The 27,722-nt window shown below is 41.9% G+C and overlaps 1 protein-coding gene across 1 annotated transcript; it reads left to right on the top strand.

The window, feature by feature from the left end:
• LOC112119103 (very-long-chain enoyl-CoA reductase-like) lies at positions 1-27,161 on the top strand. The gene is made up of 13 exons (XM_029912367.1): positions 1-36; positions 3,092-3,142; positions 3,713-3,764; positions 4,139-4,183; positions 6,472-6,575; positions 8,816-8,931; positions 9,049-9,154; positions 23,533-23,605; positions 23,698-23,741; positions 25,168-25,225; positions 26,063-26,151; positions 26,880-26,925; positions 27,034-27,161. Exons 1-13 carry the CDS (start codon positions 1-3, stop codon positions 27,159-27,161), a joined length of 948 nt encoding a protein of 315 aa, XP_029768227.1.
• Positions 27,162-27,722: the final 561 nt, after the last annotated feature.

The raw sequence follows: 27,722 nt of genomic DNA, 5'->3' as shown, positions 1-27,722 counted from the left end.
ATGGCAACCCATCTAGCACCTTCTCACAACCCATTGGTGAGTCGGGACCCATTGTTTGGGAAACACTGTTTAAAGTATTCTCTTTTCCTATCCTCCTTTCCATACACATTCCCTCACATGAGGCTGGTAGAAAATGGGAAATGGACATATACTTTTCATGATGGGATCACCTGCATTAATAACTACTCAGAGGCAAGAGTATGCCCGTATAGCATTGTCACAGCTGCCTAGGGGTTCATTTATCCTTTAGAATTTATCAGAGAATTCTATATTTTCTATAGAATTTTTTAAACCAAGCCCCGGAAGTTTTACATCATGGATCTAATTTTCTGTTAAATGTTATAGCTTGGTTAAAAATGATGCAGAAAGGACATCATTCTCTGATAAATGCTATATGTGGTTTAAACTAACTTTTGTAGAACCCTGCTGGTTTAACATCTGTAAGTTCTATAGCATTTTTCCATAAGGACAAAATATGCTGAAATTGCATGTGATATAATGGGTAAACTTAATTTTGGCGTCTGAGCCTACAAATCTTTATTCACTTGAGGGTTCTGCTCACAGGACTATTCACCTGGAATTACTCCATGAAGACTACCATGGAAGTTTGGGCCCTACGTTATTTTCAGGACTGACATGACACCTTTAAAATAAACAGATATTAATGTTGGGTGTGTCACATATGGAATTTTAAAGGTTGAATGTACACCTCTACCCCGATATAACGCTGTCCTCGGGAGCCAAAAACATCTTACTGCGTTATAGGTGAAACCGCATTATATCGAATTTGCTTTGATCTGCCAGAGTGTGCAGCCCCGCCTCCCCGGAGCACTGCTTTACCGCGTTATATCTGAATTCGTGTTATATCGAGTCACGTTATATTGGGGTAGAGGTGTATTACAATAGCATTCAATGAACAGCAAAGAGGTGTCTAAGAAATCAGAGATCCTAAGAGGCCATCAGCAAGCTAATATATCAGAGATTAAAGAAGTCGGGTATATGTTTAACATCAGAATTAAATGAAATAAATATTGATATTTAAATGCTTTGATATTGCCCAGGTAAGCAATAGTACATCTGTATTTGTACATGAAGAGATCTATTACAGCGCAAGATCTATGTTGGTTTCTGCTAGACATGTTAGCTTATTTTAGTTAAACAATTTCCAAGTGTACCATTGTAAATGAGTTCTATAGTAATAGGTATGTTTCTTTTGACCTAAAGTGTAGTTATACTCTGAAAGTGACTTTGTGGCATTGAGGAATTCTATGTTTATTATCACTCAATGACTTATAGATCAATGTGCTCTATTTACAAGTAAAAATTATGATTTTTCTGTCTATGCCAAGCTGTGTCTGACTTTTGCAACAGTAATAAAACTTTGGCAGGACAAATTCTTCCCTCAGTTACACCTGTGAAACTTGATGGAAATCTAGCTTGCTATCCCATAGCTATGTTGTCTCTATTGTACTAAAAAGTGTTGTGACATTCTGTACCTCGTGGGAACACCCTACAAAACCATGTTCATCCTTATAATATGATTGTGTGGTATCTAATGCAAAGTTTGTCATGTTGGGTGTCTTCGGAAGTCTCATGATGCACTGAGCATGGTTGTTATAGTGATGTTATAGTATGGTCATAGATTATAATTTCATGTACACCTCTAACTCGATATAACGCTGTCCTCGGGAGCCAAAAAATCATACCGTGTTATAGGTGAAACCGCGTTATGTCGAACTTACTTTGATCCACTGGAGTGCGCAGCCCCGCCCCCCCGGAGCACTGCTTTACCGCGTTCTATCTGAATTCGTGTTATATCGGGTCACGTTATATCAGGGTAGAGGTGTATATACTTATGAGGCTGAAAATGTATCCTCATGGCTTAAAGTAAGCCCAGGCAAAAACTCTCTAAGAGCAGAGGGGCAGTTCACATCTCATCAAGGTATGTATGGGACAAACCCAGCCCAGCCTCACAGGAACAAAGGACGCTGGCCTAGGCAACAACAAAAGGATCTGTTCGACTCTCGAGTGAGTCACCCCCCTTCCTTTGGTCAGTTTGGGTCTGTGATGAGGTAATGCTCACCTGACTCTGAAGGGGGTGGGGGGCGAAGCCAAGAGGGAAGAAAGAACATGATAAAAGGGAGAGACGTTTGCCATGCTCTTTCTCTCTCTTCCACCTACATCTACACACACCACACCAAGTGACTGAAGCGCTGATCATAGGGGAGAGCCTGGCTGAAGAGCAAGCAGCCAGCCTGTGGTGAGAAGCATCTAAGTTTGTAAGGGCATTGAAAGTGTTAAGATCAGCTTAGAATGTGTTTTGCTTTTATTTCATTTGACCAAATCTGACTTATGTTTTGACTTATAATCACTTAAAATCTATCTTTATAGTTAATAAATCTGTTTGTTTGTTCTACCTGAAGCAGTGAGTTTGGTTTGAAGCATGTCAGAGACTCCCCTTGGGATAACAAGCCTGGTACCTATCAATTTCTTTGTTAAATTGACGAACTCATATAAGCTTGCAGCGTCCAACGGGCATAACTGGACACTGCAAGACTGAGGTTGTGGCTTGTGTTTGGGACCGGAGATACTGGCTAGAGTCATTCGGTTGCACAATCCAAGGAGCAGCTTACATGCCAGAGGCTGTGTGTGAACAGCCCAGGAGTGGGGGTTCTACAGCAGAGCAGGGTAAGGCTGGCTCCCAGAGTCAAGGATTGGAGTGACCTAGCAGATCACCGGTCCAGATAACACCAGGGGGGAACGTCACAAGTGTAAAAAAAAAAAAAAAAAAACTATTTTGGTCAACACAGTAAGCACTTTGGCTCTGACTGCACACAGGGAGAAGATCTGTTTGGTAGGAAGTGCTATTTCTCCAGAGTATAGCTGCACTTAGAGATTTAAAGACCTGCAGTTGGTCCTGATCAAAGCTGCCTCTTGGTTATATCAGAAATAGTTATACTAGCACAGTCAGTAGACTGGAAAAAGGTGGTGCTTCATCCTTTGCAATGATCATATTTCTAAAGAATGCCCCAAGAGCTGAGAGATTAATCAGCCAGCAAACAATTAGAGTTGTCATTTTGTTCTCTATCAGGTGGAAATCCTCGATTGGAAGACAAAGCAACAGCTGTGCTTTCTGGATAAGGTAAATGATAATATTGTTAAAATGGCAGTGACAGTATTTAGAAGTTTTTAATTTTCTTTAAGTAAATGGAGTGCTTGTGAAAGGAGCTAGAAAGCCCTTCCTCCTCCACTGGAGACAAAAGCCTAGGCAGCGGCAGGGCAAACTTGCCCACGCCGCCTTACAAAATCCCTCAACCTTCTTCTGGAAGGACCAGAGGGCAGGGAGCACTTCCATCTTCATTCGCATTCAACCTCTCAGCTGAGGGGGCCAACAAGGGTGCCAGTTAGTACCAGTTGTGATGTGACCCTGGAGAGATTTCACATAAGCCTCCAAACTATCATCATGTTGTAATAACTTTGGTCATTATTAACATGGATGGATTTGCAATATGAGCTAGAGATTAAATACTCCCTTTTCCTATTACCAGTGGCTTGAGCTGTCCATACTAGACATAGAATTTTTTGGCCATGTTTCGGAAAGTTAAAGGAATGTGTCAACTTGAAAAATCACATTTCCACCTGCACATTTTTTGAATCTACTGATCATTTTCCAATACAAATGTCTTACATGAACAGTATTTTTGTTGCCTAGGTGGAACCACATGCCACGATTAGTGACATCAGATTGATGTTCCATAAATCATGTAAGTATAATATTTTCAAAGAAACATACTAAGGGTACAAATCACATCAGAATATCTAGTACATAATTATTTAATTTAAAATTATATAGTTTGATGGAGCATATGATATACACACATTAACGCAAGTAATCAGCAACTGACCACTAATGTAGCTGAGATTTAAAATCATTTTTCATTAGCTGTCATCTCCTAATTTATGCAAATCTGTGCTTTGATCTGTAACTTTTTGTTGATTTTTATAATAAACAATAAAACAAGAAGTCATAAAAATCTCCAACCGAAAGCCTCTCTCGTTCGGTTGCAGTCATTATAACAGTGAATAATCCAAAAGCAAATACTATGGATAATTTTATGTTTTCTAATTTGTCTTGTAGATCCCCAGTGGTATCCAGCAAGGCAGTCAATAAGACTTGACCCCAGTAAGTACCATTCAGGTCTAGAGTAATAAGGCTATGAACACAGTGCTTGCATAGAGGGGTGCCACGTCCTGCCCTCTCTGCTGGTATTATCTGCTATAAGTGGGAGTTTTGCTGAACTAGTTAACATTATGACTTTACAAAAAGGAGCCCACCACAAACTGAATTCTTTGAACATTATTGCTCAGAATCCCATACATGGGTCTGGTACCAATACCCACTGTTTAGTTAACTTGGGAGTTTGCACATTGTTTTAATTAGTTTTCAACTGTTGAGCACTTGTCCTTCAATGGAAACAGCATGTAATCTATATGTTACCTGCAGCTAACTGCAATGAGATGGACCCCAAAGTGATGCTCATCTGTGAAAAGTCTGAAGGGTTATGTGCTAGTGCTATTAATTCACATTAACTTCTTTTTATCTCAGTTGGACATTACAGTTTTCTCATGTGATAAGCTAATGCAAAATGAATTAATGGGCATATAGGATCTACAGATTTAGCTGGTGCCAAGTGGCTGATTCAGTTAATTTAGTCACAGGTATTTCTGGTAGAAAACTCTTGTTGCATGGCATTGGTGCACCAGGGAAAGCGTAACTGAAAAAACATGTTAATTCTCCATAGTTATTCAAATAAAATGTAGCGCCTTCTTTTTCTGCTATTAAGCACACAGTTATTTACACAATCCCTTTAAATGATTATGCTAGTAAAGATTAACATATTTTTTTGGGATCCGTCCATGGGAAAATATGTGCTTGAGCAGCTTGTTTCCTTCCACAAGTATTTACGTTATCAGGCCCTATCCAGTGGCTTATGCTAGGAAAATTGTCACTGGGTGACAGCTGGAACTATGGGGATTCCCCCAAAATGCAGGAACTTGGGTGCCACTGCCACTAGCCCAAAGCAGGCATGTGTCTGATAGGCCAAACCTCCGGAATGGAAAGATGTCAGTTAAACAAAAGAGTGTGAAAAAGAGTTGAATATAAATTGCATTTTACTATGCAGAGAGGGAGAGATCCTGGTCTGCTCCATACCAAAACCATGTGGAACCATCACATATCCATTGGACTGAAGTGGAAGGCCACAAAGAGATCATATAGGGGCACACTGCAACCTCTTGAATGCCATGGCTTCCCTCCATGAAGGAGTTCATGGAGATGAGCAGGCAGCAGTTCTGCAGAAAAGGACCTAGGGGGTTACAGTGGACGAGCAGCTGGATATGAGTCAACAGTGTGCCCTTGTTGCCAAGAAGGCTAACAGCATTTTGGGCTGTATAAGTAGGAGCATTGCCAGCAGATCGAGGGACGTGATCATTCCCCTCTATTCGACATTGGTGAGGCCTCATCTGGAGTACTGTGTCCAGTTTTGGGCCCCACACTACAAGAAGGATGTGGAAATATTGGAAAGAGTCCAGCGGAGGGCAACAAAAATGATTAGGGGGCTGGAGCACATGATTTATGAGGAGAGGCTGAGGGAACTGGGATTATTTAGTCTGTGGCAGAGAAGAATGACGGGGGATTTGATAGCTGCTTTCAACTACCTGAAAGGGGGTTCCAAAGAGGATGGATCTAGACTGTTCTCAGATGACAGAACAAGGAGTAATGGTCTCAAGTTGCAGCAGGGGAAGTTTAGGTTGGATATTAGGAAAAACTTTTTCACTAGGAGGGTGGTGAAGCACTGGAATGGGTTACCGAGGGAGGTGGTGAAATCTTCTTCCTTAGAGGTTTTTAAGGTGAGGCTTGACAAAGCTCTGGCTGGGATGATTTAGTTGGGGATTGGTCCTGCTTTGAGCAGGGGGTTGGACTAGATGACCTCCTGAGGTCCCTTCCAACCCTGATATTCTATGATTCTATGAGGAATGAGAAGGGGGCTGGTTAGTGGGTCCATGATCTATATAAATTCTCTGTCCCTACAGAGAGAGCAGTGACATACCCCCATTAGTGTCTACCCATTTTCTGCAGCAGCAGTGGAATGACAATAATGGCTACTGCAGAGCAGGGGATGAGGATTTAATTCATGGTGTGTTGGTTTCAGTGGTTTTCCGTGGGTGCACAGAAAATTCACTCCTATATTTTTTTCCTATAGTTTTGTATTCAAATATAAGGAAACAGAAGCACTCTGAATTCGTTTTATCAAATGGCACCCTCTTACCTAAGATTCTGGTAAAACATATGTCAGGCCAAAGGATCCTACAGATTGGTCTAAACAGACTAAAAGATTTCTTTAGGGTTAATATGTTACCAGAGTTTACTTTAATTTCACTGTGATGTGTATAACTACTTCTTCTTCTCAGAAGGAAAATCCTTGAGAGATGAGGAAATCCTGCAGCATCTCCCAGTTGGCACAACCGCTACACTATATTTTAAAGATTTAGGGCCACAAATAGGATGGACTATGGTGAGCTATGCTGCAAGCCTGAGACATTTTAATTAATGCTTCTCCTTAATTAATTCTTGCATCACTTTCTCTCTGCATTTATTTAGAATGTCCATGCGCTGCCTGGTCTGACAGCAGATATAGACAGTGGAGCTTCATTTTCAGTGACTCTAATCTTAAAAAGCATTTAACCAGAGAACCCAATAAAAGTATATCATGCAATCCTGGCAGTGCACCCCATGGAAAAGCAGCAGTGATTGCCTTGCAACATGGTAGCCTGGCACTGTGGAACTAAGTGACTATGTAACTTCTGTTCTTTGGGCTGTCAGAGATCAGGCTCATCTTGTTGTCCTGGAGATCAATCCTGCAAAGACATATGAGTGACTTTACTCATGTCAGTCAATTTCATTGACTTCGATGGGTCTGCTCATGAGAGTAAAGTTACTCACATGCATGTTTGCAGTTCAGGTCCTGGGACACTAATGACAGCTGGTCATTTCAGTAGCAGCATGAATTCAGATTGATTGTGGTGAATAGTTTTGGCTGAATAAACACTGAAAACAAAAATTTTGAAACTCAAAAGTTTGCTTTGAAACTATCATAATGAACCATTTCAACTTTGTGTTTTGAATCAACATTTCATTTAGAAACCAAGTATCACTTCAAATAGACATTCACAATGTTTCATTTGACCCAAACATTTTTTTTTCTTTTTAGTTTTTCATTTTGTCAAGAAAGACCACCACAAAAAATCAGTTTTGGTTTGAAACTACCCGAATATTTTTTCATATTTTTTGGTTCAGCCACAAAACTGAAAAATCAGTTATTCATTCAGCTCTAACATTAACAGAAATTGAAAACAACAAATGTTCTGCCCTCTTAATTCAAAGAAAACTTCCATCATGGCAGCGTTAGCCTATAGCATTGACTAGGTGGTAAGAGAAATGGTGGCTTTGAAATTAGTTGGGCAACTGTCCCTGCACAAACCCTTCTGCAATTCCACAATACACATATTGTCCTTTAGTTTTAATTTAAATGTCACAGCATGAAGGTAAAGTTAGACAAGAATTTGAAAACATATCATTTTTAATTACAATAATTAATATAATCTTATTAATGACAAATAGTAAAGACAAAAATAATAAACCCCCCTATAATTTTAAATCACTTTTCATTGAATATAAATCCTCAGATCATCACACTGGAGCCCATATTAGAAAAAGACTCCTACCAAGTAATCCTAAATGCAGTAAGATGATCAGAACAAATAATTACAATATGAGCAGGTAATAAGATCAAGATGGTTTCATATCAATGTACAGTGAAATACCACAGCATATCAAACATTATAATGTAAATCGAAGCATATACCCTGCCATATGATTGTCCTATGAACCATCTAGACCCTCCTCACCCTGCCCTTCATTAATCTTATTCAGACATAACCTAAGAAAAGCTTTAGCTTCAGCAAGTTTAAAGAAACAATATCTTCCCATCTACGGTCAATTTAACCTTTGCCAGGATGAGTGCTGATGCAATTACATCAATTGTAATGATGATATCCATATCATGTAATATCACTAATACCTCAACAACTTTTCTGGACATATGAGTAGATCTAAGTATATCAGAAAAAAGTGATTTTTTTTGTTACCTAAGTACAGTACATTTCCCTTATTTCTCCATAATTCAGACATGAACCTACTTTAATTAGTTATGGAAGCAAAAGTAATTATAAAAACTGAGGTCAAGTTAAAGTGATGCTCATATGAAGTATTTCTATTTTAAACCAAATTCACTCATTAGAAACTAGTTTCTAGCCCTCCACCCTTTTTTTTTTTTTGGAGAAATTCTTTACCAGCATTCTTTTAAAGCTATATTTAAAAAGTAGTTTTATAGTATGCCAAGATGAAAAATAAAGGCTAACGTTATATAAATATAATTTGCATGCACATTTATCACAACTGTATGTGCTCCCATGTTAATTGCACATAACTTGTCACCTGTGCATGGAATTACTGAAGTTGTATGCAGTTACTGCAAATGCAAGTGCACATTATATGTATGCGTTTCTAACAATCTCAGCCTATAATTCCAAATGTTGTCATGGCAAAAAAACAAAAACAAAACAAAACCACACCTCCATTCTGGGTTGGTGGAGGAATTTACTAATCACAAAAAGAAAACAAAAAAAACAAAGCACTGCCACGGATCTGCTCAGTCTAATTATTCTCTCTCTCTTTTTTTTTTTTTTTTGGCAGGTATTTTTGACAGAATATGCAGGTCCATTGTTCATCTATTTTCTTTTTTATTTTCGCATGCCTTTTGTCTATGGCCTGGATGACAAGCTTACATCAAGCCCACATCCAGTGGTTAAGTAAGTTCTGTTATGAGCCTCAAGCAATATTTTTGAAAGCATCATATTTTTATTCCAAATTTCTTGCCACACTTGTTTCTGTAGCATTCCTAAATGCTTTTGTCTTGCTATTTCTAGCTTGGCATGTATCTGCCATTCTTTCCACTACATCAAAAGGTTGATTGAAACAATATTTGTTCATCGGTTCTCCCATGGGACTATGCCACTGAGGAGTATTATTAAGGTAAATTGTGACAAAAATCTACCCACAGCCCTTTAGTAAATACAATCTGGCCCCTCTCTGCACTGCTTCATTAGCACAGTGTTTTGGTGTGGCTTTTGTGGTAATACACAGCAGCTCTGATTATGTAAAGCTGTAATTCTTTTACAAGATCTCACAATAACCTTCCCATTGTAACCTACATACCACCCTGCCATTATAATTCCTGTCACAGTTTTCCCATTGCTCTTTCAAGATTTAATACCTTCAGTATTCATTCCGTTTTTAGCCCGCTAGCTCTCTTGGGTGTGAGGATTTCAGAAGCACTGTTATATTTTAAGGGGGCACAGTCTAATATAACTAGAGGTTTTCAAAATATTTTTAATCTGTTTTTTGTAATAGATTCATAGAATCATTTCTCTCCTTGACAATTATAAATTTGCCTTTGCTTCTTGTGTAGCATAAAGCACCATGGCTGTTCTATATTTCCTTCCTGTCATGAGCACAACCTAGCAACAACTCTGTTCTGGGAGCAGAGGCTCACCTGTACTCCCTCTGTTGCCCGCACAGTGGTATGATAGACTGCATGGCTGTGCAGTAACTACAGATATTTAAAAAAAATGAGGCAGCAGAATACTGTATTTTAAAACAATGTTATATAGAATCTGGAGGATAGCAGATTATGTCATATCCTAATAGCCCGGTTTTACGGTATTTAATATTTTGTGTTTAGACTGTTCCTTTAAAATACATCTGCCTCTTAAGGGAGTGGTAGTCTCACCTGGGAACGAGAAGGCTCTAGTTTCATTTTTACACCCTACCAATAGTCCTATCTTTGTTATTACCCTATTGATCATCTGACTCCCTGCAGCTGATTAGCATTAGCTTTGTGCTTCCTAAGTAGGAAAAGGGTCCTAAATATTCAGCTAGTAGCATGAGCTGGGCACTGGTAGTCACAGTGAATTTTTTTTGCACAGATTTATTTTCATTGCTTTCCTAAGCAGAGATGTGCACAGGTTTCTATCAGGCTAGCAGCTCACTTAGAAATGTCTAGTCTGGACAAGTGGTAGCTATTTTATATTAATAACATTAGATGTTTGAAAGCAGGACAACTGTACCTTTAAAGTGAATTCATACTGTACATTAAATCATCACTTGTCACTAGTGTCTGACACCCCTATTGCACCACTCCAGTCCAAACAAAATACAGCTGCTAAAATTCTTATCTTTGTCAGTCATTCTGACCAGGGCCTTTGAATCACTTCCCCTTCTCCACTACATCAAGTTCACGATACTTGTCTTCAACCTCAAGTTCATACATAACTATGTGTCTCCCTAGGATAACGAGTCTTGTGGATAAGGGAGAAGCGGTGGATGTGGTATACCTAGACTTTAGTAAAGCATTTGATACGGTCTCGCATGATATTCTTATCAATAAACTAGGCAAATACAACTTAGATGGGGCTACTATAAGGTGGGTGCATAACTGGCTGGATAACCGTAGTTATTAATGGTTCCCAATCCTGCTGGAAAGGTATAACAAGTGGGGTTCTGCAGGGGTCTGTTTTGGGACTGGCTCTGTTCAATATCTTCATCAACGACTTCGATATTGGCATAGAAAGTACGCTTATTAAGTTTGCAGACGATACCAAACTGGGAGGGATTGCAACTGCTTTGGAGGAGAGGGTCATAATTCAAAATGATCTGGACAAATTGGAGAAACGGTCTGAGGTAAACAGGATGAAGTTTAATAAAGACAAGTGCAAAGTGCTCCACTTAGGAAGGAACAATCAGTTTCACACATACAGAATGGGAAGAGACTGTCTAGGAAGGAGTACGGCAGAAAGGGATCTAGGGATTATAGTGGACCACAAGCTAAATATGAGTCAACAGTGTGATACTGTTGCAAAAAAAGCAAACATGATTCTGGGATGCATTAACAGGTGTGTTGTGAGCAAGACACGAGAAGTCATTCTTCTGCTCTACTCTGCGCTGGTTAGGCCTCAACTGGAGTATTGTGTCCAGTTCTGGGCACCGCATTTCAAGATGTGGAGAAATTGGAGAGGGTCCAGAGAAGAGCAACAAGAATGATTAAAGGTCTAGAGAACATGACCTATGAAGGAAGGCTGAAAGATTTGGGTTTGTTTAGTTTGGAAAAGAGAAGACAGAGGGGACATGATAGCAGTTTTCAGGTATCTAAAAGGGTGTCATAAGCAGGAGGGAGAAAACTTGTTCATCTTAGCCTCTAAGGATAGAACAAGAAGCAATGGGCTTAAACTGCAGCAAGGGAAGTTTAGGTTGGACATTAAGAAAAAGTTCCTAACTGTGAGGGTGGTTAAACACTGGAATAAATTGCCTAGAGAGGTTGTGGAATTTCCATCTCTGCAGATATTTAAGAGTAGGTTAGATAAATGTCTATCAGGGATCGTCTAGACAGTATTTGGTCTTGCCATGAGGGCAGGGGATTGGACTCCATGACCTCTTGAGGTCCCTTCCAGTCCTAGAACCTATGAATCTATTTAGCTGCACTTGGGCCTAATTTACCTCTCACTTGCTCTGGTGTAATTCTGTTGATTTTAATGGAGTTATTTGTGATGAAAAAAGTCATATCAGGTTGACCCATAACCAATTTTTTTCAAATTTATCAGCACACCAAAAAAAATTTTTTTAAATGTTTCTGGTCAAATGAAACATTTCATTTTTTTTAATTTTTAAATAAAATTTAAATTTCAGAATGAAAAGTCATTTTTAATTGAAACATTTTGAAAATGTCAAAATCCAACATTTCAAATTTTTTAAAATATATTTAAAAAAATATTTTTGAGTGAAACAATTTAGAAAGTTCAACATGAATTTGCAACAAGTCTTGGTCAGCCCAAATCTGCATTTCTTGGTGAAAAACATTTCACAGGAACAGTTTTACCAACTCCTAATCCCATTATCTTTACCAGCCTCAACACCCTTTTTGTTTTTTTCCTCTCTCAGCCATATGAGCTTCTTCCATGACACCACATGTGTGTAGAAAGTTCTTCCTGGGTTGTAAAGACAGTTCCCCATTTAAATTGGGGGAAAGGGATGTAAACATACTAAGGATATGTCTTCACTACTGGCTGGATCGGCAGGCAGTGATCGATCCAGTGGGGATCGATTTATCGCGTCTAGATGTGATAAATCGATCCCCAAGCGCTCTCCTGTCAACTCCTGTACTCCAGCTCGGTGAGAGGCGCAGGCAGAGTCGACGGGGGAGCAGCAGCAGTCGACTCACTGTAGTGAAGACACCTCAGTAAGTCGATCTAAGTACGTCGACTTCAGCTATGTTATTCACGTAGCTGAAGTTGTGTAACTTAGATCGATTTCCTCCCCCCCTCCCCTCAGTGTAGACCAGGCCTAAGTGATCAAGTTGATGAAAGGTCCAGTGACCCAGACCCTTAAAGGTATTTAGGCAGGAGCGCCGCCAGCTTTTCTGCCGCCCTAGGCGGCGGAAGGTCCCGCCCTGATATGCCACCCCCCACAGAGGCGGCGGAAGGTCCCGCCGCTAAAATACCGCTGCAGTCGCCGCCCCCCAAATTGTAGCGCCCTAGGCGACCGCCTAGGTCACCTAATGGGTTGCGCCGGCCCTGTGTTTAGGTGTCTAACCCCCTTTGAGGATCTGCCTTATTACTTTCACTTTGTGGGAGGAGAAGGGAGTGGGTGTACAGATTTTCAAGGACATTTAATTATATGGAAAATTTGGATCACCAAGAAACCATTTGTGAGATAGCAGGAGCAAAGAAATGTCAGACACCCTCCCACACTTCAAAATGGGGCAATTTTAAACACCTTAGAACTTCCAAACAACTCTGTGTAACTTTCACTAAAATTCCATCACTCCCCTGTCATGGTGTGTATGATTTTATATTAGGCCCAGCTTTTTTTTTTTTATTCCTAATTAAGAGACAAATTGTTAGACTCCACTCTAAAAGGAAAACTCAGCTCAGCCTTAACTTTGGAGCCAGAAATATGGTTTAATAATATGTATTATATATGTACATATCTTTTTACCTAGTCTGACTACACATTTTTCTCCAGTACTCAAATATAGGTGGTAGAAAAGGCCTCCTATTTTAGATACATCATTGTTCATATAGGGGCTGTTTGTTTGTCCTCTAGGAGAAGTCAATAATCTTAATTTAATGAGACAATCAAGTTCCTTGTAAGCATGACTTAGAGGGGATGGGATTGGACATTTCTGAGAGGGAGGAGGGTTTCCATCCATCGTATTGGCTGGGAGACCCTTCACCTTTGTTTCACATACATGGCAGTAGGGTCATTTGGGCTCTTTCAATGCTTCATTGTGCTCTCTGGGACATGGAGGGTATGAGCAAATTCTTTTTTTGAAGAAAGGATACAGACGTAATTAAAATGGAAACTGATATGTCCCATCCATGAAGGTTCTACTCATTCCTAGTGGGAATCAAGTAAAAACATTCCACGGTATAAACAAGGCTCCTTTTGCTAGCACTACATATACTCTTGAAAGGTTGTGTTACTTTGTTAGGCCCTCCTAAGCAGTGTCATCTGCTGGGAGTCTGTGTATGAAGAATGAGTTGTATACTGCCGGTTTTGATATGACTGATTGATTTCAGCAGTGGCAAATCCCACTTACTTTAGGAGTCTTTCCTTAAAACTGAACTAGGTTTTTGAAGAAAATCGTGTACATAAGAATGGCCGTACTGGGTCAGACCAAAGGTCCATCTAGCCCAGTATCCTGTCTACCGACAGTGGCCAATGCCAGGTGCCCCAGAGGGAGTGAACCTAACAGGCAATGATCAAGTGATCTCTCTCCTGCCATCCATCTCCACCCCCTGACAAACAGAGGCTAGGGACACCATTCCTTACCCATCCTGGCTAATAGCCATTAATGGACTTAACCACCATGAATTTATCCAGTTCTCTTTTAAACGCTGTTATAGTCCTAGCCTTCACAACCTCCTCAGGTAAGGAGTTCCATAAGTTGACTGTGCGCTGCGTGAAGAAGAACTTCCTTTTATTTGTTTTAAACCTGCTGCCTATTAATTTCATTTGGTGACCCCTAGTTCTTGTATTATGGGAATAAGTAAATAACTTTTCCTTATCCACTTTCTCCACATCACTCATGATTTTATATACCTCTATCATATCCACCCTTAGTCTCCTCTTTTCCAAGCTGAAGAGTCCTAGCCTCTTTAATCTCTCCTCATATGGGACCCGTTCCAAACCCCTAATCATTTTAGTTGCCCTTTTCTGAACCTTTTCTAGTGCCAGTATATGTTTTTTGAGATGAGGAGACCACATCTGTACGCAGTATTCGAGATGTGGGCGTACCATGGATTTATATAAGGGCAATAAGATATTCTCCATCATATTCTCTATCCCTTTTTTCATTATTCCTAACATCCTGTTTGCTTTTTCGACCGCCTCTGCACACTGCATGGACATCTTCAGAGAACTATCCACGATGACTCCAAGATCTTTTTCCTGACTTCTTGTAGCTAAATTAGCCCCCATCATATTGTATGTATAGTTGGGGTTATTTTTTCCAATGTGCATTACTTTACATTTATCCACATTAAATTTCATTTGCCATTTTGTTGCCCAATCACTTAGTTTTGTGAGATCTTTTTGAAGTTCTTCACAGTCTGCTTTGGTCTTAACTATCTTGAGCAGTTTAGTATCATCTGCAAACTTTGCCACCTCACTGTTTATCCCTTTCTCCAGATCATTTATGAATAAGTTGAATAGGATTGGTCCTAGGACTGAACCTTGGGGAACACCACTAGTTACCCCTCTCGATTCTGAGAATTTACCATTAATTCCTACCCTTTGTTCCCTATCTTTTAACCTGTTCTCAATCCATGAAAGGACCTTCCCTTTTATCCCATGACAGCTTAATTTACATAAGAGCTGTGGAAGCAGACAGAGCCTTTGGTGAGGGACCTTGTCAAAGGCTTTCTGGAAATCTAAGTACACTATGTCCACTGGATCCCCCTTGTCCACATGTTTGTTGACCCCTTCAAAGAACTCTAATAGATTAGTAAGACACTATTTCCCTTTACAGAAACCATGTTGACTATTGCTCAACAGTTGTTTTTCTATGTGTCTGACAATTTTATTCTTAACTATTGTTTCGACTAATTTGCCTGGTACCGACGTTGGACTTACCGGTCTGTAATTGCCGGGATCACCTCTAGAGCCCTTTTTAAATATTGGCGTTACATTAGCTAACTTCCAGTCATTGGGTACAGAAGCCGATTTAAAGGACAGATTACAAACCTTCGTTAATAGTTCTGCAACTTCACATTTGAGTTCTTTCAGAACTCTTGGGTGAATGCCATCTGGTCCCGGTGACTTGTTAATGTTAAGTTTATCAATTAATTCCAAAACCTCCTCTCGTGACACTTCAATCCGTGACAGTTCCTCAGATTTGGGAATCTCCCTAACATCCTCAGCCGTGAAGACTGAAGCAAAGAATCCATTTAGATTCTCCGCAATGACTTTATCGTCTTTAAGCGCTCCTTTTGTATCTCGATCATCAAGGGGCCCCACTGGTGGTTTAGCAGGCTTCCTGCTTCTGTGTACTTAAAAAACATTTTACCACCACCTTTGGAGTTTTTGGCTAGCCGTTCTTCAATCTTCTCTTTGGCTTTTCTTATTACATAATTTGGCAGTGTTTATGCTCCTTTCTATTTGCCTCACTAGGATTTGACTTCCACTTTTTAAAGGAAGTCTTTTTATCTCTCACTGCTTCTTTTACATGGTTGTTAAGCCACGGTGGCTCTTTTTTAGTTCTTTTACTGTTTTTCTTAATTTGGGGTATACATTGAAGTTGGGCCTCTATTATGGTGTCTTTAAAAAGCGCCCATGCAGCTTGCAGGGATTTCACTTTAGTCACTGTACTTTTTAACTTCTGTTTAACTAACCCCCTCATTTTTGCATAGTTCCCCCTTTTGAAATTAAATGCCACTGTGTTGGGCTGTTGAGATGTTCTTCCCACCACAGGGATGTTGAATGCTATTGTATTGTAGTCACTATTTCCAAGCGGTCCTGTTATAGTTACATCTTGGACCAGCTCCTGCGCTCCACTCAGGACTAAATCTAGAGTTGCCTCTCCCCTTGTGGGTTCCCGTACCAGCTGCTCCATGAAGCAGTCATTTAAAGTATCGAGAAATTTTATCTCTGCATTTTGTCCTGAAGTGAAATGTTCCCAGTCAATATGGGGATAATTGAAATCCCCCACTATTATTGAGTTCTTAATTTTGATAGCCTCTCTAATTTCTCTTAGCATTTCATCATCACTATCACTGTTCTGGTCAGGTGGTTGATAATAGATCCCTAATGTTATATTCTTATTAGAGCATGACATTTCTATCCATAGAGATTCTATGGAACATGTGGATTCACTTAAGATTTTTAATTCATTTGGTTCTACATTTTCTTTCACATATAGTGCCACTCCCCCCCCGCCCCACACACACACGACCTGTTCTGTCCTTCCGATATATTTTGTACCCTGGAATGATTGTGTCCCATTGATTGCTCTCAGTCCACCAGGTTTCTGTGATGCCTATTATATCAATATCCTCCTTTATCACAAGGCACTCTAGTTCACCCATCTTATTATTTAGACTTCTAGCATTTGTGTACAAGCACTTTAAAAACTTGTCACTGTTTATTTGTCTTCCCTTTTCTGATGTGTCAGATTCTTTTTTGTGTGAATGTTTATCATCTGTTCTGGCCCTTACATTATCCTCTTCCATCCTCTGCTCCTGACTATAACCTGGAGATTCTCTATCATTAGACTCTCCCCTAAGAGAAGTCTCTGTCCGATCCACATGCTCCTCTGCAGCAGTCGGCTTTCCCCCATCTCCTAGTTTAAAAACTGCTCTACAACCTTTTTAATGTTTAGTGCCAGCAGTCTGGTTCCACTTTGGTTTAGGTGGAGCCCATCTCTCCTGTATAGGCTCCCCCCATCCCAAAAATTTCCCCAGTTCCTAATGAATGTAAACCCCTCCTCTCTACACCATCGTCTCATCCACGCATTGAGACTCTGAAGCTCTGCCTGCCTACCTGGCCCTGCGCGTGGAACTGGGAGCATTTCTGAGAATGCCACCATAGAGGTCCTGGATTTCAGTCTCTTCCATAGCAGCCTAAATTTGGCCTCCAGGACATCTCTCCTACCCTTTCCTATGTCATTGGTACCTACTTGTACCACGACCACTGGCTCCTCCCCAGCACTACACATAAGTCTGTCTAGATGCCTCGAGAGATCCGCAACCTTCGCACCAGGCAGGCAAATCACCATACGGTTCTCCCGGTCATCACAAACCCAGCCATCTACGTTTCTAATGATCGAATCTCCCATTACTAACACCTGCCTTTTCCTAGCAACTGGAGTTCCCTCCCCCGGAGAGGTAACCTCAGTGCGAAAGGCAACCCCAGCACCGTCTGGAAGGAGGGTCCCAACTATGGGAAGGTTTCCCTCTGCTCCCGTTGACTGCTCTGCTTCCCTGGGCCTTTCATCCTCCTCTACGGTGTCCCAGAAAGCCTCATCAACATACCTCTCTGCCTCCCTTGGCTCCTCCAGTTCCGCCACCCTGGCCTCCAGAGTCCGTACGTGGTCTCTGAGGGCCAGGAGCTCCGTGCACCGAATGCACACATACGCCACCCACCCACAGGGCAAGTAATCATACATGCTGCACCCAGTGCAATAAACTGGATAGCCCCCACTCTGCAGCTGGGCTTCTGCCTGCATTGTCTCCTAGTTAATGAAAGGGTTGTTTAAAGCAAGAAGTCTCGAATGTAGTTTGGTTTATAGGTTTTAAGGGGAATAAAGGGAAACAGATAGAACCGGCAAGGGACCCTCACTCCCTTCCCACTCCCCTTCTAAACTCCCTTGCGAAACTCCGTGTTAGCAGCCCTGGTCGCTTGTGCACTGCTTTATAAAGCCCTGGCCTGTGTGAATGCCCTGCCCACTGATTAAGGCTCAGCCAATTACCAGAGGCTTCTAGATTTCAGACCTTCCTTTGAAGCTCACATCTTCCAACTGCCAGCCACAGCACACGGTCCTTCAAACAAACAAACAAACAGACTGACAAACACAAACTCAGCACACAGCAAGTAACCCCCAAACACAAACAAACACACACTACAGACAGTCACTTACCCCAAGGGTCCTGTATTTGCTCCTCCTTCGCCAGGAGACCTCCCTTGCACTTTGTATGTGTACTTTGGATGGTCACATTAATTACAGCATTTATTGTTGGGATCAGATCCCAATGTTTAGATGATGCTTTAGAACAGGGGTTCTCAACCTTTTTCTTTCTGAGGCTCCCGCAACAAGCTATAAAAACTGCACGGCCCACCTATGCCACAGTAACTGATTTTCTGCATATAAAAGCCAGGGCCGGTGTTAGGGGGTAGCAAGGAGGGCACTTGGCTGGGGCCCCATGCTACAGGGGCTCCCGTGAAGTTACATTGCTCAAGCTTTGGCTTCAGGCCCGGGTGGCGGGGCTCAGGGCCCTAGGCTTCAGCCCTATGTGGCAGGGCTTCAGCTTTCTATCCTGGGCCCCAGTGAGTCTAATGCTGGCCCTGTTTGGTAACCCCCATGAAACCTGCTCGCAGTCCCCCAGGGGGCCCCAGGCCCCTGGTTGAGAACCATTGCTTTAGAAGAAACATGGGATTTTTTTTCAGCACTAAAAGCCATAGGCATATACAACTCAGCTCATGGCAAGTCCCAAATTTAGGGGAGGGTTTCCTTGTAAGATTCCATTTTAACAGTCTGAGCCCTTCAGGGCAGAGACTTTTCCCATTAGTCTGTACTTCGTCTGGTGTGTTTTGGGTGATACTATAATACAGTAATGAACAGTGAGAAAGGATGGTCTTGTGGTTCGGGTGCTGGACTGGTACACAAATATCTGAGTCTGGTTCTGCTGCAGGTTTTCTGAATAACTTTGTGAAAGTCACTTAACCTCTGCACCTCAGTTCCATTATCTGTAACAGAGATGCTTTCTTTGGTCCACCATTTGTCTGTCTAGTCTGTAAACCTGTAGTAGGGACTGTCTCTTTATGTGTTTGTACAGTGCCTTGCACAGTGGAGCCTCACTCTTGATTGAGGCCTCTTGGCTCTACTGTAATAGAAACAATTCTTGGAAAAATGATACTGACATTCATGACAAAGCTGTGAAGGCAACCACAACCCTTGGAGCATGTGAGATTTTTATTACCTCTCACACCATCGGCTAAAAGAACCACATTGTCAGATATACTACATTCAGCAAGTCTGGTTTGCAGATGCTAAGATTCTGACTTCAGATGCCCAAAGCGGTTGTGTATTACTGCCAGAAATGCTGTTCACCATATAGCTGTAGATAATGGCCATCTTGTTACTCTAGCTCTCTACATTTAATAAGCAGAGCCCAAGTAACATAACTCTCCTCTATATGAAAAATAAGTCTTTCTAGAAGACCTGGACTTTCAGCGGGCCATGGATTTGCCTTCCATTGATGGCTTGGCAGCCAGAGAAAAGCTCATGTAAGGTGTAGGAGTTACCATTCTCGTTCATTTTTAAAGAGAGACTTTTAGACTAAGCAGATTGTGCTGCATTTGAAACCCATAACAATCTGGTTACTTTAGAATGACTACTCGGCGGAGCTGTGTTTTCCATTAACTGACTGCCTCATAGTGAGAGCACCTTGATTCTTGTGCTCTTCCTTTCTTCCCTGGCCCCAGTGCTCCAGTCTCCTCTTTTTTACAAAGTCTTATCTCCACCACAATCACCCACTATGTCTACTCACTCAGTCCCTGTGGAGGAGTCTCTCTCTTCTTAAAGTCAGGATGGCCTCTCCTCTAAATCTTCCTGCACACATCAGCCTCTGCTTTTTCTTTACAGCTTGGGTTCAGTTTTGCTGCTAACATCTTTCTCAATCAGCAGGTCAGAGCAGTTTCCTGACAGGGTCTCTAATGCCACCACCACATAGGAGAGTTTACCTTTGGGCTCTAGCAAGTCCAACTGGGAACATCTTGGAATGGTAGTAGGTAAAAATGTGAGCCACAGTTTCTTAGAGGAGGCTTTGGCTACTGCAAATCATTGGAAAAAACTATATTTTGGATATAAAAAGAGCTATCAGTCTTACCACCCATCCCCCTCCACCTCACTGCTGCTTAGGTTAAATTTGCATCGATTTTGGACTGAATGGCTAGATTTTCAGAATGGTGGCATAATTCCTTAAATCTGTAACTCATAAGGTTAAATTGTATAAAACAACAAACAGTTAATGCCAACGGTAAAATATCATGCAGTTTAACAATATTCATCACCATTCAGAATCAGGCTTCATGTTGCATGAGGGTAGGATTTTGTATTTTTAAAATGTTCATTTTTCATGCTTTTTTATTGATGTTTTTAATTTTTTATTGCTGTTCTATACAATTAAAAACATTAAACATATAAAAAGTCTATTTGGGAAGTCCATTTTTAAGCCATTGTGCTAATTAGTGAAAACAGTTTGGGTTTTTTAGTTGACTCAGCAGATTGTATGTACATACCCCTGTTGACTTAAGTGGAAAGTGTACCAGACCCCTAGTAAAACTCATTGGTGTGTTTGATTTTGTGAAATCTCTAGAAATAAACAAAACTAGGAACCAGATTCTCCTGTGGTATAACTCCATCAACTTCAGTGGTCTTATGCCAGTGGAGAATTTGGCCCTGGGATTTTGAATATCCTAAAACATTTTTACTTTTGATTTAAACCATTATTTTCCTGGTGTCAGAATTTAAAACCATGATTTTCTAATTAAATAAAAGCTAGAGCTATGTGGACGGAGCCAGGACTGCATATATACAGACATCATTGCTGGCAGCGGGGATTGAATTTGGAAATTTCAGTGAACAGCACAATCTCTTGCCACGTTAGCGAAAAGAAATAACTCTAGCTGTTCTATAGTGTCAGGCTCCTATCCTTGAGGGAGCCAGTCACTTCAGGAAGACATTAACATGCACTAAACCAGTATATCACATATGCAAACAAAGACTCTGATTTGAAAGTAATACCTGCCATGCCTCTAGGACAACTGTGGGAATAAAAAAATTGCAGCCAAGCTCACATTTTCTCCGTAATTTATTGACCTTCAGTAAAATGTTGGGGTCTATATTCTGAACTATGAATGCTTAATTTAGAATAGAACATGGAAGTTCACATTTGAGTTCTACTATTGTAAATTTGGAACTCAGTTCAAAGTTTAGTTACTACATTTTTATAAAAGATAAACAGAATTGTTAACATGAGTGATATGACCTCAGCTTGGCTGTGTTCCTATATGTTTTATATTGTATCATTTGTAAATATTTTTATTATGGTAACTCCCAAAAGCCCCTATGAGGATTGGGACCCCATTGTCCTGGATTTGGTACAAACATAGAAAAGATACAAGCCCTGCCCAGGGGGCTTACAGTTTAAAGACACAAACAGCTAAAGGATAGGGAATGGGAATACAATTATGTATGTTATTGTAGTTTACTTTTATGATTGGGTTTAGATGAAGGATATAGAGCCAAGATGATCTTAACAATGGCAGCATTCTGAATCTTAAAATAAACTTGGGAGTAAGGCTGCAGTAGTCCAAGCCAGGAAAGAGGAGCTTGTAGTAGTCAAGACATGAAGCGATGAGGGCTTGGATGAGTTTTGGCTGTGGGCAGGGAGCAAAGGCTGGATTTTGGAGTGTGTAAGAAAAAGTGAAAGGATTTAGAAATGTCCTGAATATGTGCATCCTGCGAGAGAGCCAAGTCAGAGGTGACACCCCGGTTATAGGGGAAGAGTGAGGGAAGGAAGATGATGAGCTCACCACAGGCCTCGGCCCCGCCTTCCGCTCCCGGGCACACACACCACCTGCATCCTCCGGGCCATTTAAAATGGCCCAGGGCCCCCACTCGCTACCAGCAGCACAGCGGAGCTGAGCGGCTTCCTGCCTGCTCGCTCCATGTGGCTGCTGGCCCCTCCCTGCGGCCCCTGGGAGTGGTGGGTCTGTGTCTACGCATGCTGCTCCCGCCCCAAGCGCCCCTGCAGCCAATAGGAAGCTGCAGGGGCAGTGCCTGGGGATAGCAGCGCGCAGAGGCCCCCCGGCCCGCCCTGCCTAGGACCTCCAGGTAAGTGCAGCACCCCCAGCCCCTCCCAGAGCCTGCATCCCCACCCCTTTCCCACATCCCCCCCTCCAGCCTCAAACCTTCCTCCCAGACCCTGCACCTCCTCCCTCCTCACCCCCTCCCCACACACCCCCTCCTGCCCCCAAACTCCCTCCCAGAGCCTGCACCCCCACCCCTTTTCCACATCCCTCCCCTCCAGCCTCAAACCTCCCTCCCAGAGCCTGCACCCCCTCTGCCAAACTCCCTCCCAGAGCTTGCACCTCCTCCCCCTTCCCACACACCCCCTCTTGCCCCCAAACTCCCTCCCAGAGCCTTAAGCAGGTGGCGGGCGGAGTTTGGGGGGACGGGCTCTAGGCATTCTGGGCACCACCAAAATTTCTACAAACCTGCTGCCCCTGGTCAAAGGTAGGTGTTTAAGATAGGGAGGAGGATTAAAGCATGCTTGAATGGGGAGGGAAAGGAAGAGGTTAGAGGGAGGTTGATCATAGTTCACCATTTAGAACCCATGATGTTTCTATTAGTGGCAAAACAAGTCCTGTCTCCCAGGGCCGCCCAGAGGATTCAGGGGGCCTGGGCGCTGAATTGCCGCCGAAGACCCGGCACTTCAGCGGCGGGTCCCGGAGTGGAAGGACCCCCTTGCTGCCGAAGACCCGGAACGGAAGAAGCTCCGGGGGCCCGGGCCCCGTGAGAGTTTTCCGGGGCCCCCGGAGCGAGTGAAGAACCCCGCTCCAGGGGCCCCGAAAACCTCTCGTGGGGGGCCCCTGCGGATCCCGGGGCCTGGGGCAAATTGCCCCACTTGCCCCCCCCGGGCGGCCCTGCTGTCTCCCCTAGCATTTGGTCCTTATGGCTCGGCATCTCTGATCTGTGCGCAGTGAAACAGAATAGATTCCCAGATAAAACGCTCCTTTAGCTTTAACTCTTTGGGCCACATTTTCAAAAGCAATTTCTAGACCAAACAGCCTGTTCACTCTCTGCTCTAAAGGGGAAAAAAATCTCACTCCAAGAGCAACACTTCCTGCTTATTTACTGTTGTCTTTTCCTGTTCTTTCCCTCCCACTCTACCAAACTTGTTATGTTGTCATTTTTGTTGCATTATTTGCAACTTGCAATCTGCCCCCAAGTGATCATTATCACAATTTCTTTTGGTAATCACTAGTCTAGATAACTCTACTGTTTTCCCTTCATACAGAGGACAGTTGATATCTTTATTATAAAAATTAAAACAGAAAAATTACTTATTTTTCAGAACTGCTTCTATTACTGGGGATTTGCAGCTTGGCTTGCTTATTACATCAATCATCCTCTTTATACACCTCCTTGTAAGTAGCAAAATGGCCCTCAGAATGATTTGAACCTTTACCTGGGTATATTTGAGTGCTAACTATCCACTTTTAAACATTTTGTTTTCTAGCCTATGGACAAAAACAGATAAATTTTGCTGTGATCATGTTTCTGGTAGGTCTTTTGCTTTTTTATGAAAAAGACTCTCCTTTATTATTTATTAGTTTCGGGGTGGGGGGAGGGGACTGTCAAAGATTTATTACTGGAAAGCTCAGGACATAGAACTAAGATTGATCAGTTTAAGATAGAGAGAAAACTGTCTGTTTTGACCAGAACCTGGACTTCAGGGGAAGTTTTGGCTGAGTAAGAATTTCAAGATTGGTCTGTTTAATCTGCAGAAATTAGATAAGAATTTGTGTGTGGAGACTCACACTCAGCCACATTCATCACAGTGCTCCTGGTACTACCAGAGTCTAGCACTGTGTTAAAATGTGTTCAGTTTATCGGGGTTGAAACTATCAAGTAGGTCATAAGTAGCCGACAGCTGGCCTACTACAGAATTATGAAAGTGTTAATATTCAGGGCCAGGGTTTCATCTTGCTGACTTTCTATATATTCTGACAGAATCCCTCTGGAAATAGAATCCTGAAAGTGTCCTTTCACTCACCTCTCCAGAACTATTTTATTTCCTTGCTATACTAACATTGCTTCTCTTAGGAAGTATCCATTCTCTCTAGTGCAGATGTAACCTGTCTCTGCATGAAGAGAAGAAAAAGAATTACTATAGTGTCAGCGATTGGCGGATCTCATAGCACTTTTCAAATGTGAAATTTTCTGTGAAATAGACGATGGTGGATAATTTGAGCCACAGGGGTTAAAGTGACTTTCCCTAGGTCAGACAGCACACGTGCAGAGCTGGGAATAAAACTCAGGAGCTCCGATTACCAGTTCTCTGCTCTATTCTGGCCACAATCATATATACAGACCATTTCAATTTATTTTCTACCTAACTAGTGGTGTAAAGCATTGCCTAACAGCAGGTGGAAAAGTTGGTTAATGGAACTTTGTGAATTACATCAAGTCCTTGCCATAAGAAGTAGAAGTCGTTATGGACCAGCATATCAGTATTTATGGAGCTGCACAAATATGCCTTGGGATTTTTGAGAAATCCAAACTGCCTGATTAATTTTTTTAAACAAATCAGCCCAGTCAAAAGGTAAAGGAAACACACGCTGGATCCACTTTATTCAGGGGTTATAGTGTTAGGGTCTGGCTGGGAGAATAGCTGGAGTGCATTGTACCTTCTTGGGACTTGGTCAACACTTGCTAGTTGGCAATCTGACAAACGCAAAGCAGAGTGTAATATGGCCTCTTGTGTATGGAATGAGTAGAACAGACGTCTCCTTACTGTCAGTCAGAAATCTTGTTTTGAGCTTTATTAAGATCTAAACACTTTTTTAATCCTGTGGTGTTTAGTCTATTTTTCAATGGGGGGTTGGGGCCCTTTAAAAATATTTGTCTAGGAACTAGCATTGGGAAGAGGAATGATAAATGGAAGGGAAGCATTTTCCTTTACTGTATTGTATGCTGCTTCTTCCAGATATGTGAAGCTGGAAATTTCTCTATCCACGTTGCACTCAGTGACCTAAGAAGAGATGGTAAAAGTTTGTTCTCTACCTTTGTGCAGTTAAGTTAGCGCTTCTGCAGTGATGTACACTGATGAACGGCCTGATCCTGCAAGGTGCAGAGAGCCTCCTGTGAGGGGCTAATCACCCTCAGCTGGCCTCAGTGGGAGTTGCGGGTACACAGCACCTCATAGGATTAGACTCTAAAGGAAGTTTGGGTATGTAAGGAAAGCACTTAGAGCCAGATTGTGCTATTAGGGCATAGGCCTGTATTAGCTGCACGGGTGGTTCAAAGTGGGAGGTGGGCATGATATTCGTGTTGGCTAGTTCTCCAGGGGATGCTAGCAGGAGTTGTGCTGTGGAGAGTGCAAGGTCCAGTAATGTGCCTGGCTCCTGCCCAGGGCACAAGCTGTGTGTGTGCTTGGAAGTTAAGGGGCGTGATGTGCTTTGCCCCCTCTTTGAAGGAGGGCTGCCTAGACTTTGGCTCATAATATTTGCTAACTGCATCCACAATTTTGTGACCATGTAATCTGTAGAAATACCGTTCATTTCTGGGGTCTAGGAAATGGTGCAGATACTTCCTATGGGAATGACTTAGTGCTGCCCAGTCAGCATTGCCAATGATCTTTCCCAAGGATGCTTCTAGGGATGCTACTGCCAAATACTGTGTGCAAGCCTTAATGATGCCTATAGCACTTCCCCACAGGCACCCTAAGCCTTCCTCTGGGCTCAGTCGAGTCCTTGTTTTCCCAAGTCTATCTTGCCCATCTCTTCAATAGGCAGATTTGGATAGTCTTTATAGCAAACTACATGGTACATAGGAGTGTCAGTTTTCTGTGATTTTTTTTGTGTGGTTCTTTTAATCTGTAGGATCCAAGATCCGTAAGATCCCTTATCCAACAAAGAATCCTTTCACGTGGCTGTTTTTCTTTGTAACCTGTCCTAACTATACATATGAGGTATGTATTTTCATCAGTAAACCACACTAAGATTTAAGTTTTGCAGGTTACATCTCAATTTATACTGTATTATTAAAGCAAACATGTAAGGAAACCCTAGAAACTTAAAATCAAAAATATGCAAGCCCACTTCATATTGCCAAACTCTAGGTTCAATCCTTCAAACAGTTATCCCATGACAGACATCCTAATGTACCTTTAAGTGAAATTTACTTCTGTGCAGAAAGACTGCATGAAGCCTATGCACCCTTCAGACTCTCAAAATTAAGATCTAAATGGGATGTGAGTGGTGCATAGACCTTGTACAGGTCCAGTGCATAGGGGTGAGTGTCAGGCTGTGTGTCCTCAATCCACGCAGCCCTGCTGAAGTCAGATTTATACAAAATCTTGATTTCAGGGGAGTTTCATTGGTGTAAACGAGAACAACATTTGCTCCCTGGGCTGCAGAATGTCACCATTACAGACACTGATTTAGGAACAACTACAAAATAGGTGGAGACAAGGGAGAGAGGAAGCTTATGTCCAAAACAACACACACAATAACCATGATGAAAAATGGGGTGCTTTTGTTTGGAATTAACAGGATATTAACAAGATTGATACCAGAAATAGCTTTGGGTAACCTTGGATGTATTGCTTACCTACATTAGGGAGGGATGTTTTGATAATAGAGGTATAAATGTGAATGCGATCATCAGAAATATTTTGAATTTCCTTGGCCATAACAGGTGGGGGCATGGATCAGCTTCACCATCATGACTCAGTGCGTCCCGGGTGAGTAAGGTTTCGTCTTTCTCCCAGCTAGGTGATTTGTTCTCAGGACAAGAGAATGTTGTTTCACTAGCATTGATATTGTTTCTTTTTTTATATATCTTTTTATAGTGGGATTGTTCACATTTCTTTGCTTCATTCAGATGACAGTTTGGGCAAAGGATAAACACTACACCTACGTACGAGAATTCAAGGATTATCCAAGTCTTAGGATGCCAATTATTCCTTTCTTACTGTAAGAAAAAAGAACTGCTTGAATACCTGAGTGGAACTACAGGAGGACAAAGCTGATGGGCTCTTTTTATTGAGAAACCTGCTGGCAAATGAGAGAATTCATTTAGATAACTAAACCAGGGTGGTTCTGCTGCATGGAATCTCTATTGCTGTGGGAAATTCTATACAATTGGAAGCTACATCTCCCTAATATTTCTAAATTTTCAGAAAGTCATATTGGTTGCCATGACTTTATTGCTACATTGGCAGCCAAGGGCCTTTAAGGCTCACTATTGGCTTAGATCCTTTCAAATAGTGACAGTTGTAGCTTCCTGTACTGGCCTGGTTGGTTTTGTGGATCACAATGAAGCCTTGCCACTGGGAAGCTCCAACTTGTGGAACAGCATTCCACAGAAGTGCTGATTGACCACATTGATTTCTGGAGTCATCATCAGGTCAGCTGATTCAAAGGTAGATGCGTGTGCTGCCTTCCCTTGCTGGAAAGAAAGTGCTATGGGGACAGGTGCTTCATGGGGAAATGAAGTCGTTACAAAGGAGGGAAATAGGAGTACTCAGAATAAAGAGGT

The sequence above is a fragment of the Terrapene carolina genome, unplaced genomic scaffold, assembly GCF_002925995.2.
Source record: "Terrapene carolina triunguis isolate 2854851 unplaced genomic scaffold, T_m_triunguis-2.0 Scaffold210, whole genome shotgun sequence".
Classification (NCBI taxonomy): domain Eukaryota; kingdom Metazoa; phylum Chordata; order Testudines; family Emydidae; genus Terrapene; species Terrapene triunguis.
Note: the sequence above shows the minus strand (reverse complement) of the source record. Positions and strands in the feature narration are given on the sequence as shown.